Source organism: Fundulus heteroclitus, chromosome 2 (assembly GCF_011125445.2).
Source record: "Fundulus heteroclitus isolate FHET01 chromosome 2, MU-UCD_Fhet_4.1, whole genome shotgun sequence".
In the NCBI taxonomy this organism is placed as follows: domain Eukaryota; kingdom Metazoa; phylum Chordata; class Actinopteri; order Cyprinodontiformes; family Fundulidae; genus Fundulus; species Fundulus heteroclitus.
Genome location: NC_046362.1, coordinates 7,085,845 through 7,100,886, shown reverse-complemented (window position 1 = coordinate 7,100,886; position 15,042 = coordinate 7,085,845). Strand labels below are relative to the sequence as shown.

Here is a 15,042-nt window from a genome sequence, read left to right as displayed (position 1 = left end):
TGAAGCCAGATTTATCTTTCAATGAAGAACTCTACGTGTCTGACTGAAAACAACCAATCCCAGCCCAGGAGGAATGTGAAATCAATCACTTCCGGGGTTTCATGTTTACCCCTCTGTCTGGGAGCTCTTTCACATTAGATTCAGCGACTGACACGAATGAAAGATTTAATCACCGTTGTTTTTTTTTTGTCACAAACAGCTAAGAGACACAGAGATGGGAAAGTACATTGTGCACAGCTCTTTCATTTCAGTGATAAAGGGTATGGCTGAAAGGCTCCTGAATAAAGCTTTTAGCGTTGGTTTCAGCATATTTCCTTTACACCAGAGGTCATCGTTGCCCGTGCTCCTCTGAAAATGACGCTATCACATCTATAATGTACTATTTTGAACCTCCCAGCACAATGAAATCATAGCCTCTTAGGATACTTGCATGCTGTCCCCATTCAGAGTCTGCGAGCAATCTGACATGGGATTTATCAGCTTCCCAAGGGAACAATTACCACTCATCAACTCACAGACAAACGGGTCCGTGGTGTGAATGCACAAGATCAATATCTAAATTTACTGCTGAGGTAACGGAGAGGATCTGAAGTGAGTTTGGCAACAGCGATGATGGATTCGTCTTTATCCGTTCATGGACGGGCAAGCAGAGTTAATGGGCTTGACACGTAGCTTTTCATTTCGTAAGATCACGGTGAATTCTGAATCCGTCTATTAGTTCTGACACTGTGGTGTAAATGAAAGTGCATCATATCTGTCATCACTGCTAAATCACGTTCATATTTGAGTTAAGTGTTTGGTTTTACTTATTATCTCTGTTTTCAAGATGGAAGATGTAAATAAATCAGTTTGTGTTTATTTTCAGAAATATCTCGTTCCTGATACCAGTCTAAGTCATTTAGAATGAGGCATGTACTGATAAGTCTCATTTTAGTACCCTTGTATACAGTGCTGTGAAAAAGCATTTGGAAAAAGCATTTTGTTTTTGCCCCTTGTCAAACTTAATGGTTTTAGGTCCTCAGACAAAGTTTGTGATATCCTAATAAAAAACAAAAAGCAATTTTCAAATAATGATTTATTTTGATATAATAAAAAAGCTTACCAAACCAACATTGTTAAATTCAAACATACAATATCATTCCCCACCCCACCCAACCTCCAGTAAAATCACAAATCCACCAGGTTTAACCACATTTGACAGCTGAGTTCAGTGTCACTGACCTGCAGGATCAACAAATCAGTTAATTAGAACCAGTCTGACGACGAGAAGTAGGATATAAGATCTCACAAAGCAACGAGCTGAAGAAACTCAAGAACAGATGAGAAACAAAGTGACTGACATCAGGTCAAGTCATCAATCTGGGAAGGGTTAACAAAATATTTAAAGACCTCAGGCAGACCTTGCTTCTGACTGAAAGGACACAAAGATCATGTCTTACATTTGCAAAATAAAAAAATAAAGAAATGAATAAAAGAAAAGAAAGAATGAAGGTTCAGGCACGGTTTACATGGCCTTTTCCCCTTAATAAGTGAAATCATGCACTGCAAAGATGTATTTTGTATTCACTCAAGTAAACTGCTCTCTCTTGTAAATGAGAGACAACCTGCGTAAATAAAGAATAATTCACTCCAAGTTATCTTTGCCTAATATTAATGTTTGCTTGATGATCTGCAACATTTAAGTGTGCCAAACAAGTAAATACAGAAGCAATCTTTAAATGTGCAACCCTGTAAAGTGTTTGGGGAAAAGCCAGATTGTTAGATCAACCAAATATTTTGTAACATTTATGATCCAGTTTTGCGAACCGTGGACATGAAAGTAGGCTGTGATATTTCAAAACGGGCCGAATGGCAAACACCAACCTGAATCAATACGGCCGAGGCTTAGAAAATCACAGGGGGTACATCAATAGCAGGTATCTGCAGTTGAGTTTCATCAGCGACTCTATATACTGAACAGATTCTTAGTTGTTAACATGTAAAGGATTGATTCAGCTCGTTCTCTTATGTTATTATTGTTATTTTTTCGAAATGAATGGAAGTAGAAGAAATTCCAATTTTATGTCATAGTAAAGCAAGAAGTAGTTACACATTGTATTAGTTTGTGAATTATTCATGTCGTTGCTGAGGTGAACAGCTTGAAGATTCTTTCAGATCCACGCACACAAACATCACGTCTCTCGCACGGATCGATCAAACGGCGCTCACGCTCTGCGGCCGTCATTTAGTATCAGCTGTCGGAATCACTGCAGCTCTGCCGGGGGAGCGTTTCAGTCACAACTCAGAGGCCCGTCAGCAGCATTTGTTGCTCCTTTCATGCCAAAACGGATTGATTAGAATCCCTGTCCTGTTCAGGCAATTAATAACTCGCCATCTGACTTTGTGGCCGTGATTGCTGTTGTGCTACAACGCTGAACGTATTCCCCCCCCGAGACTTGTCGCAGCGTGGCACCCTGGCTGTTTTTGTTCTCAATGACATACTCCTGTTGTAGCAAAGCCGACCCCATCGTGAGTCGTAAACAGCATTCCTCCAGTGTTAACAGAACGCTGCTCTCTGGGTCGCTCTGTCGACGCTTTTTACAACCGACATTTAAACATACGTGTGTAAATGGGGAACAGGGCCAGGCCTTTAATTAGTGAAACCATGTCACTGACGATTAGGTTCAAACACACAACCTGCCGCTGTTAAGATTTATGGTATCTGAAGTTGAAGAGACGGCCTAGCAGCTGCTAGCTTAACGCAACCAGTTAAAATACCAGAGAACTACCAGAGTGAAAGTTTTCTTCTAAAAAATAAGTAGGATGGATAGAGTGCTTATTGATGGGCCTAAACCCTCCATATGTATTTTATGTGCTCCATGTTTCCTTTTAAACAACATGGTACAGTATATAGCTGAGTCAGTGAACTCTGGATTTACAAAAAGTGAAAATTTGCTCACGTGTGTGGGAGCAAAGGTCAATAAATACACTGTACGTAAAAGGCTAAGCACCTTCAGTCGGAGGTCTGGAAAGAGGTCTGAGTGTTAGTGGCAAGGCAAAATATATTAGTTCTGGATTAAAATCAGCTCGGTCTGAATCTTGGAAATTCGAAGTGTGTAAACATCAAAGCAGAGAGAAATATTCAACAAGACAAACGCTTCTTGAAAAAAGGCATGGGTGAATCCGTCGATAGGGAAACTATTAGATATGCACTCCAGAAATCTGGCCTTTATGGAAGAGTAGCAAGAAGAAGCCATCGCTGAAGTAAAGTCATAAGAAATCCTATTTGAAGTTTTTTCCACCAGCCATGAATGGGACGTGTTACCGTGGGACTGTTACCTGCAAGTTTGGTCAGATGAGAATCGAAATTGTTCTTTGAGACCTACATGCAAAATGCGTTTTGTGATAGAACTGGAACTGCACATCACCCTGAGCTCACTACCACCTTTCTATATAGAAGAAACATGGTGGTGGCAGCATCATGCTGTGGGGGTGCTTTTTTACAGCAAGAGTAAAAGGGTGATCCTGGATTAAAATTTAAACCTTAAGCCAACTTCAGATGTTTATCTTTCAGGTTGGTAAGCACCCTATACATACAGGCAGAGATCCAACAGAATGGCTCAGGTCACAGCATATTCATGTATTAGAAAGGCCCAGATGAAGTTCAGACCTAAATTCAGTAAAGAGTCCTGGAAGTTGCTCTTCACAGATGTTCTCTGTTTAATCTTCCTGGGCTTAAAGTCAAACAAAATCCTCGAAATGTTCTTTTTTCATTCTCTACTTAATAGAATAGCGAACTTGAAGTGCTATCTCTGGTCATTTTGAACCAGCACGTGCCACATAACATTTATTTTTTTACTTTTCTGTGCTTTTCACAGGTGCTGCCATTTTGGCATCAAAATAACACGCTATCACTCAAAGCACGTGAGAATATTTGAAGTCGTGACGCACCAACTGCACCGGTGCCCAATAATACAAACCTGCGATCCAAGGCAATAGATCTAAACATGCCGGAATGCCAGGCATACGGTCGCAAAGATATACCACATGTATGTAAAGGGAAGTCCTTTTTCAAAATTCATGACCCACTGAAAGATGCAAATGTGCGAGAACAAGCAGCAGCATGGCATGCTGACTGACTGACAGCTTGCCGTATGATGGCAAGGTGTGTTTACACTCTCCTTGGTACACTTTGTACATCCTTCTGAGTTCCCGGTTCCAGTGAATAATGGATCAAGGATTGCTTATAGCCTGCTATAGCAAATGTTTTTGGGGGGGGGGGGGGCATCAGGAGGTCCTTATGTAGCATGTGTCGATTATGAATGCACCAGTGTGTTATACTAAGAATAAAGCACGTTTTACATGAAAAGGGTTGCATGCTTTGCTTTGGCTTTAAGCTATTTTGCAATAAAAGGTAAAAAAGTTGTTCGGAAATGGACATTTTCTTGATAAACCCCAAAAGACTTGCAGTACTGACTCATGGTGGCTGGATAAAATGAGACTCTTGAACACCATTCATCCTTTTCTTTTAACAACACAATTTAGCATTTTTTTAGTGTTGTTCATACAATCCCTATAGAATAGAATGAAATGTGTAGTTTTAAACCAACAAAATGTGGGAAAGGATTTTGGGGGGTAAATACTTTTGCAAGGCATGGCAGGTAGTAGTGAACCTCCCATACCGGCTGCTGACAGCAGTATGAGCCAGAGGGTCTACAGGTAGCGCGTTCGTAGGTGGCAGTAACCCAGCGACGGCACGCATTTAGGCTGGAAAGGAACTGTGTCACGGTGAGTCTGGGTTACGGGATGTACCGCTGCCGTGTCACGGCGGGTCCCCTGGGAAAACTCGCTCCGCTGTAGGAATCGTTCTTCTGCTACATCAAACACAACTCTCTACAGCATGAGCTGCTGCTGCTGCTGCTGCTGCTGATGTCTAAAGCGTGTTGCGTTGCGTCGACTGTCCACTTCCTTTATTTAATCGCAAGGAAACCCCGTTGACACCAGGATCTCATTGCCAAGGGGGACCTGGGCAACTTTTAATGGGGCGCGGGAGTGGTTCCCCACTTTTACACGTGTTTTATTCTGCTCAGTGGGCCTGGTGCTTCCCATTAGGTCTGTGCCTCTGTTGGTGACGACCAAACAACTTTTCTGCTACTACTGTAATTTAGGAGCCCAAAACGAACCCTTCTGGTTTAGCTGTGTTTCATATGAAGAACACTTCAAAGCCCAAACACATGCAGCTATAATAGAAATTTCCAAGCTAATAAGCTGACAGTGTGTTTTTACTTCTATTCAATAATTCGAGTGGACACACACACACACCACGCACACACAGACACACAGTGTTGTTTACTCAGTCCAATGCTTTTACACTCTGGTAGAGGCTTTGAATGGCTGACTCTACGGGTCTGTAACCGACGGAGGCCCACGCCTGAACTGTCCGGCGTTTGTGCTGAGCCCAACACTTTGCTCCACGCCGGGTGGGATGGGTGACCGGGGAAGGGGTTCTGCATTCGACCCCTCGCATTCTACACCAGGCCGGGAGATTCCTGGTCAAAGGCCCATCAGAGTGGACAGATTGATAAGCTGTTCTAATTATCAAGGGTACAAATATAGCATGATGCCCTCACTGTTTACGCCGCGTCTGAGGTTGTTAATTTCCATCTTTTCTCTTTTTTTTTTCTCTCTCTCTCTCTCTTTTCTGCCACTTTAGCCATAACCAAAGGACTACGACGTTTTGTCATCCAGTAACTGGACAGATTTCCTCTGAGAACGTGGACTTCCTCCTGCAAGAACAGTAAGTGACACCTTGAACCACAGAAATAAACATCTCGAAGCAGCTAATTAGCGTTTTATGCTTCAGTCTGTTCATATTTCTACCACCAGCTCCTCTCTAAAGCCACAATAAAATTCACTAGTGGAGTTTTTTTTAATGTATAGTAATAAATAATTCCAAAAAATAGGGTATCTATTTTTTATATAACGAATCTATAAAAAATTAAAGTATATCATCTTTCTAGTTCAGTGTCTGTAGTTTGATTCAGTAACTCTGCAGCTGGCAGATTCTTTGGTTGACCTTAAGAACAAGTTCCTGTTTTAAAGGCTGTCTGAAGTTTAGCTGGATGTTCTCTCTCACAGAGTAGATACATGGGGGAAAAGTTCTGTACTGTTTAAAGTCAAGCTGCTTTTCTTTCATTTCTTGGCTTCTTTTGGGTAAAGATATGTGAAAAAGAAAATGTTAATGCATTTCTCAAGGACATGCAGGGATGTAGGAGGGTTCTTACTGCCTGCTGGTGCCGCAGCAGGCGCGACGGGAAACAAAATCGCTCCCCTCTTGTTTAAACCGGGAGCCGAGAATAGCACCTGAACATACTTTCAGTTCGATCTGTTTTTCTCATTTTGGGTGCACCAAACCAAAAACGGAGTTTATCTTGGCCTTAAAGCTGCTACTGGGAATAGCTGCAAGTTTTGCATTTTAAAAATATTTTTGAAAATCTGGTGGTTGTTTATTTTATTTTTTTAAAGGAGGGAAACATTTTTCTCAAATCGATGTTTTCTTCTTTTGACAATATTCAGTGTTTTTTTTTCTTTACCACCGTGAACAGTTCTTGAATTGTACAACAGTAAATGCTATTAGACTTGCCCGATGGAGCTGGAGTCAGTACTGTTGCCTTGCAGCTAGAAGTCCCAGTGTTCAAATCCCTGTGTACTCTGCTTCTGATTCAGTGGATTTACCATTTATGCCCACAAAAAAATCCAACTGATATAGCACACTTATTTATTTTAGGTGATTGCAGGTGAAATGCTGCCCACCAAGGCATATCCAAACTGAAAGGGGACATTGAGTTCCTTTATGGTTAAAGCTGTGCTCTAAATTATGGCACATGCTGTAGTGCTGAGATGATCTTCCTTATGCTTAGGAACTGTAGCACTTTTATTTGTTGTTTCTGGGCATATCATGAAATTTTAATGCTGCCGCCCCATCTTACTGTAAATACTTTGCTCTCAGGTATGAGAGATATGGATGCCTCTGTGATTGAATTACCTTGTTTCATGTCATTATTAAACTTCTGTAGGCTCATAAAGATCTTAGGAACATTTATGCTCTAGGAGTTTTTTGCGAGTGGATAAGTTAGCAAACTTAAGCCAGAATGTTTTTTACAGTAATAACCACATCTTTGCAGTTTTTCATTTGAAGGGATGCTATCCTATGACAGAATGGCTCTGGATTATGCATGTACCAGCATGAGGTTATCACAGTTCTAAATATTATGGCAGTTTTGTAAAAATGTGCAAAAAAATATGCATCAAATGCCACTACTGAAGGCCTGAAGATAATTCACTAAGTGTGAACCAAACAGAAGAAACGTACGAATATTTGTTATTACTAGCAGTAGTAGTGCTGGTAGTATGTTAAATATTAAATTTGTTTAAAAATTAGATAGTTATCATAAAATGTTTACATTCAGAAGTTTTTTGTTTTTTTTTGAGGGGGGGGGGGTTCACGGCTCTAGTGGCTCGCTTTTTTATGACGGTAGGCTGACAGGAAGGGGGTGGAAGAGGAGGAGAGACATGCGGCAAAGGACCACGGGTTGGATTCGAACCCAGGTCAACTGCGTCGAGGACTAAAGGCCTCCGTAAATGGGTCGCGCTACCCGCTGTGTCACGAGCGCGCCCCCAGATGTTGTGTTTTTTCGCGTAACGTCACTTAGACAAACCAAACCGTTCTAAATATTGCCGAACATCTGTACTGTCGATTGGTCGCTAAGCAGGTGGTGGCGGCTGTGAGCAGAGGATTGCTATTGTTCTTTCTTTCTGCAAGCAGTGAAGACTAAAACCTCTGTAAATAGCCTTCCGTTAGCGGTTCTAGCGCTCTTTGTGGTTGAAATATCCCTGTTTACCTGAGCATCTGACAGTTTTTATTATCACAGTTATGACAAATGGTTCAATGGCAGTTTTATTTTGAAATGATATGAATGGCTGTAGGAAATTTTCTAAGGGTAATCATTAAAAGCAAAAAAAACTTTTAATTCAGTATTTCAATATTAAAATACATTGCGATATATCTTTATTTAATAAAGGTGATACGACAATCCCGATATTTCAATATATGTTACAGTCTAAGATTACAGCATTTGTCACTGACTGAAGTTCCGGGTTTTATGTAGTTTGATAGGTTTTCTTTTTTAAAGCAAATATTTCTTAAACATTATAATAGAGGAGTTTTATAAAAATGGCAAAATAATTGTGCTAAGTTTGTATAAGGATCTGTTGTACCGTTCTTCCCAGTCTTTCTGAGGCTTTTTTTTGCTTATATCGATATCGTAATTAAATTGTATCGACAGAAATTAAGAAATATATTGTGATAAAATGTCATCCATCCATACCTAGAAAGGAGCAAACCTTATTTCTTTTAAATATGGGGCATTTTTTGTACATATTTACTTATAATATTATATTTGCCAGTGATGTCACATTTTTTCATAACAACCAAAAGGTAAAAGTGGAAGAAATTTCCTTTTATTTCATCTCTTGGCATTGTTTTCATTTTGGTCCAGCCTTAGAGCTACTATTACAAATACAACAAGAAAACAAATGTCACCTGGAGTTGGCTAATTTTTGTTATTTTCTTTCAGTAATCAAAAGTTTTTGCGTTAATGGTTTCCCTAAACCTTTAAACAACACGATCCCATGGCTGGAAATTAAATTAGGTTAATGAAAACCTTTTGGCGTTGCGTAACAGTGGCGTTTTGTCGTATTATGATGTTTGATTAGACGTATACAGGTGTGCCGCCTGTCTTGGTGGAAGTCTTTCTGAAGGCATCAGAGCCAAATTCAGACACCAGGTCTGGGAGGATCAATTAATAAGGTCCTTTGCAGCAGTGGATCTGATTAAGGGGTGCATCAAAATATAATGTAGTATCCATACACAGGCAGTTTCCTCTTTCTTTTTTCCGTTTTCTTCTCCACCTTGCCATCGCTTTCCATTTCCACATATCTTCATCCTGCATGATCAGTTTCGCTGTCATTTGGCTTCCCCCCCCCATGGTGTCTGTTAGTCCTTTTTTGTTCAGATTTCTTCTCCTTGTTCATCTTAATGCTGTATGAATCATTTTCTCTCCATTTGCTCTCGTTAGCATTTAATTGAATTTTTTTATCCTTTATTAAATTTCACCTAAAAATCTGTGCAATTAGGTTTATGTGAACACGGGTTTTACAGGTTACAATGTTTGTATTTCAACAAGGGGTCATTGTAACCTGTTGCATGTCTGATTTTGTTTCGAGCGCACATGCCTGCAAGTCTGTATAGGAAATATAAAATGTTTGATCCTAAAATAAATGTGATATTTTGTAGATAAGAGATGTAAAAAATGTGGTAGCATTTTAATTTTGCAGAAGCGCACCACACTGAAAAAGTTAAACATATCAGTGCGACGAGAGCTAACACCTGTTTTGATTTTGGTTTCATTTGCTCTTGTGGGCTGAAATTTCATTTTTGTTACCATCATTCATCTAACTGGATCCTCAGACAGACATCTTGTGGCCTCAAGTGTTTCCAACTCTTTTATGGCTGCAGTACTTGGATACTGATTTCCCTCTATAAGGCTTACCTAGAACGTGATGCAGTCCTCCATTCATTTCTGTCTCAAAGTCTCCTTTTTCTTTAAGTCTAGCTGTTTTTTCTTGTTGCCTCAATTGTCCTGTAGATCCTTGATCCAGCTTTTTCCTCCAAGTGTACTTATCCCATTCTCTCCTCTTCATGATTCTCTCCATCCTTACTGATAAAAGACTAGATCACATTAGTGAGTTCTGATAGATCTGCCTTATTAACAGATGTGCAGGCGTGAAGCGTCCACTTGGTTATAATTAGTCAACGTAACGAGCACTGACACTCCTTACCACATGTGTATTTCTCTTTCCACAACAAGTGCTCTTTTTTCCACATTCCTTAAATGGGTTCAGGAAATTTATGGTCTTGAAGACAAGTTAAAGATAATTTCTTTCTCAAGACGATACTTTATTGATAGTAGAATGTGAAATATTGGGGCACTGTTTTTTATGAGTCAAATTGCTAATTGTAAAATTAGTCATAGTCATAATGCTGATGGATGAACCTCTGAAGATAACAGGTCATATGATAAATTTCAACGACTCATCACTGGACCTGTTTTATGATATATTGGACACATCTTGAAAAATCTTTGCTTTTGTTTAAACAAATGGGGAACTTGTCAGATGTGTAAAATAAGTGTTGTTTATGGAGATTTTTATCACACATTATATATAAACTCAGACCAAAGCATTTACACAGACTTGTTTAAAACACGGCATGTTTTCTTGTCAAGCCTGATAGTGATTTGAGCTCTTTAAAAAAAAAAAAAAAACTATGGAAAAATATTTCAAAACAATAGAAAAAAGTACTTTTTTGGAATTACTTATCACTTGTGATCGTTGACAGCCAGGGGCCTTTATTCAAAAACAACCAAAAAATCAACTAGATTTAAAACACCTTTTCCTTTTCAAACAAACTTAGGGCGCATTCACACCAGCCTTGTTTAATCCGCTCTAATCAGACTCTGGGACATGAAAATTGGTTCATTTGGGCAGGCGTGAATGTGCAATCTGTTGTAAAATTACACACTGTTTTAAGGTTGTTTAATGGTTAATAAATAACTCTGTCTGTTAGGTATTGTCCGGTGAATGTCAGCCCAAGAGCTGATATTATGGCAATAGTTGAAAGGGATGATTTGAGCACTAGCGTTCTTTTAACAGCAAACTCTGCACATGTAAAAGAGTGGCAACTTCTCTTCAAGTTCAAGAATTTATTAACAGAAATAAAATTAACATCCGGAGAACATCACTATAGAACGCTGTTTATCTGAATTTCAATCAATCCTCTCTACGAGGCTAGTGAAACTTCACTAAAACCACTAAGCAAAATGAAGAGAAAAAGAAGCTAAGGAACTATGTACACACAAAAGAAACAAAAGACAAAATAAAGTGGTTGATCATCATCATCAGAGTAATTCAGTGAATCCTGGTTCACTGCAGGTCTAAGTTAAATAACTATTGTTCAATGTGAATTGAGGTTAAATTAGCTTAACTAATTCAGAACAACATTTGGTTTGTGTTTCAACCCATTCACAATGCAAATCCTGAGTTAAACAAAGCATTATTTGATAAAATAACATTTTAAAGAATTATTTGCTTAGTAAATATCAGTAAACTTCTAGAACACTCAATTTTATTAATGAGATTGTACCTCCGGGAAGCTAGGGGTCGCTGTAGCTATCAGTCGCTAAAATCAGCTAATAGAAAGTTATACAAAACACCTTTAAATCAACATTAATATTCCATATTAATGCGGCAATAACGCTCATAGCACTATCGAACGATGGTGGAGCAAAACAAAACAAACCTTAGGTTTGAAATGAGTTGTAAGCGGAAGTTACCGGAAGCTAACAGCATTTATGCTAGCGGACATTCAGCACTAATTTTAAAAAAGCTTCGGTTTTATTTTAGTCGTAATGAGCGGACCGGATAACACAAGCATCAATATCCCATCAATGTATAAAACCCTTGTGGAGATAGCGTTATAACCATAAAAACACACTCCAATTACATCGGAAATGACCTCGTGTGAAGAATGCTAGCGGGAGCTACCCTGTAAGCTCCACGTGTTTCAAAAACACTGTGAAAACCAAATTAGTAACCTTCTAAATAACCCATTTAACTTTCCCTGGTATTCTCTGCCAAACCTGTCGGCGCCTCTGGGTGAGTTCTGTTCATTTTTGGGCATCCAATGTAAAGCAGTACTCCAAGGAAACGTTGGTTATTTCAGCAGCGGGCATGTGGCTCTGAGCTAGCCGAAAGGCAGTTGGAGCATGCCTCTCCGAGGTCCTATATGCCGTCTCTGTGACCCGGTCGTAGTCGGATCCCCGGCATTTGAAACTCAGCTCGTCATCTCAACTTGGCCTGGTTAGGAAAGGAGACCGCTCCACGCCGTCTCACGTCAGCTTTCCTGCAACAGCTGACAAAAATAAACAAACTGATTTTGGCATGGACAGATTCTTTACTCTGGCGTCTGACGCAGAAGTTAAGGCTGCAGACTTAACTCTGATTCGGCTGGCAGTTCTCCGATGCCAGTCAGGTCCTCCTCTCCACAGAGGACAACGAGAATTCCCCCCTTTGTCACTCCATTGAAGAGACCGGAAATGAGTTTCACAGAAAGCACATTTTACTCAGCTTGCGAGCCTTTAAGCCCCATGCGGCCCGCATGCTCGTTGGTCCCCCCAGGGCGGACCCTCTCCTTGAGAGTTCACGGCAAGAAGAATAAAATCAGTGAGGTGGAGCCTGGGATTATAGCAGGGCAACCGTGTTGAAAGAGGCTGTCTCTGAGTGGATGTGTGAAATTCCATCCGATCCTGCTGATGCACAAGAAATCGAAAAAAATGGGCCTGCTCTCAAGACCTAGGTCTCGGCTTGGTTGACTGAACTCTTGAAGCGGCTTGGAAACACATATGGGAATGCCAAGCGGACCAGAAGCTGCTCCAAATGCAGGAAGTGGACAACAGCGCATGGCTCTAACTGGTTAAATATGCGGCCATGCTCTCATGCTGCTGCCCTCAGTCGGAGCCATCGTACCTGCAGAGGACGACAATCTCCATGGTTCCTCTGCCTCATCCTCCGCTCAGCTGAGCCCACCGTGAGTTGTGCTGGTCTGGCACACTTGCCAATGACAGCATGGCAATCACACAGCTAAAATCTGTTGCCCTTTCACTTTGTTACATTTTTCCCATGTAAAGGAAGTTGTGCTGTGTAGCTGACTAACTTCTTTTGTTCTGTGTTTCTTGGTGCAGCGCCACCACAGGCAAGGGGTTGAACTTGTTGGTCAAAAGTAATGGTTCGTTTGACAAAGTGCAGCGTGAAAGCAAATCACACCAGCTGAAAATCTGCAATTGGTCCCCAATTGAACCGAGTCTACCGGACTATCAGGTGTAAAAACAACCTTACTGTTATAGAGAAAATCGTTTTTTTGCACCTGATAGTCCGGTAGACTACTCCTGGCTCTGAGCAATAATGGTCCACCTCTACTGCAACCTGAATTTTATCTTGAAGTGAAGGATGGAAAATGTTTCCGCCTTTTTTCAGAACAATGAGGAAGAATGGCTAAATAAACCACCACTCTACCCCACCCAGGGAAAATAACCAAAATGTAATCTACAAGAATCAGTCCTAACTGGCCGATACCAATTTGCAGTATTGTTAGAGTTTAACCTGTAGGTAAATTAGGTGACTATAGACAGCCTTCTATCCATGGAGGATAGAAGACTGTCTATCCTCCACGGATAGAGGTATCAATACCAACCTTTTTTTTGGCCGAACTATAAACAAAGGTAATGTTTGCAGGGTAGTCATTACGGACTGCCTCTTACATTTCTGTTGTGCCAATGTGAGCTCTCAGGCTACTTTCATGTCGGTAAAAAAGTGCTTTGAGGGTTATTGAGCATAATTTGTAGTTGTATGCTTTTAGCTGTAGGGCAGATCGAAAATAAAGCACACTCTGTGGAATAGAGAGAGTTTGGCTCGCCCCCCCAAACCAGTTAAAACCATCTGCCTGTAGCGAGAGCTTTGCATTCATTCAAGGAGAGTCTTTTATCTTTTATAAGATTATTACTTTTGCCATTCCAACCTGTAATTATAATGTTTTTAAATTTCATTTATGTGGTGAATCTGCACAAAAAAGTCTTAACAACAAAGTTGATAAAAAAACTGAAATTGGCATATATATATATATATATATATATATATATATATATATATATGCCTATATATATATATATATAGGCATTTATATCCACCCCTTTGGTATGAAGCCCCTAAGAAGTTCTGAGTTCTGGTGCAACCAAATACCTTTGAAAGTCACATAAGCAAGAGTCATCACACCATGAAGACCAAGAAGCTCTCAAAAAAGGCATGTGGGCGACTCCACAAATGTATGTAGTGCCAAATAGGGTTGCTTGTTGTCACCTCGGTCACAGCGGTCATAGTGAAGAGTGTTGTAGTAAGCCCTACCTCGGTAGCCGTTACTCATGGTGTATTCTCTGATGGAAAAAAAAATTAGATTTTTGAGTCCTTGACCTGCTGGTCACCAGTCAAAGTCAGACAAGATGAAGACCGGCTTATTCTGGTTTGCATCCAATATCTTCGTGTATGAGCAGGGGCAGCTTAAAAAGAGGCTTATTGTTGACACACCTTGACGGACTGAGTGAGCGACTGAATGAATTAATAATCATTGCTCTGAAACTTTACTATTATTTATTCATGTAAAAGTCGAATTTACATAATTTTTCTTTCAATATTTCTAAACAGACAAAAAAAACCTGTTTACCTCTTCCTTGTAGTTCTTACTGAGTGTAGGACTGTATTTAGAGCTCAAACAGAAGTATTGTGTTTAAATACCTTGAAATTTAACCTCTGACAACGTGTCAATGATACCTGTGTGATTTGGCTTCCTGCCTACACTAAGCTAAACCCTTTGTGACTTAATTCTGAAATTAGTTGATGCTGGAATGATAAGCTTCACTTTATGAGGATTTTTTATTTTTTTTGGAATTGCTGTAGCATTTCTGAATGTTTCCATCTGCAGACTGAAAGCTAAACATATTCAAACGTCACCTGTATCTGCATGGGTGGCTGAAGCTGTTGATTTCTGACATATTGTGTCTTCTGCTCCGTGACTGGGGAGTGTCCAATGGGACTTATATCCACTACATTTGAAGCCACTTCAATAAATTCCAGGACGTGTCTTTTAGTAAAATGTCAAAACTTTATTGATATTGTTCTTCCTGCATAATTAAATTTAATTTGTGCCCTTGCCGTACACCATATTCCATTTCAGCTCAGAGGAGTCACAGACCTTTTTCCTGGATGAGCAGAAATGCCCTCTGCCCTGCTGTCTCAAGGTCAATGTGACAATGTAGAATTGTAATGTATGTGTCATTTGCCTCAGATTTAAAAAAAACTCTGCGGCATCAACTTAGATGACTCGTCTGGTCTTTG

The 15,042-nt window shown here is 40.1% G+C and overlaps 1 protein-coding gene across 12 annotated transcripts in view; it reads left to right on the top strand.

The window, feature by feature from the left end:
* Positions 1-15,042, top strand: part of LOC105926237 (pleckstrin homology domain-containing family A member 7) — a 222,529-nt gene that overhangs the window by 82,736 nt on the left and 124,751 nt on the right. For 7 of the 12 annotated variants that reach the window (XM_036146554.1, XM_036146571.1, XM_036146578.1 and 4 more), the window contains one exon: positions 5,693-5,776. The exons of the other annotated variants lie outside the window; for them this stretch is intronic. In XM_036146554.1, coding sequence (XP_036002447.1) covers positions 5,693-5,776 — 84 coding nt within the window. The remainder of the gene's footprint in view (positions 1-5,692; positions 5,777-15,042) is intronic. 12 annotated transcript variants of the gene reach the window in all.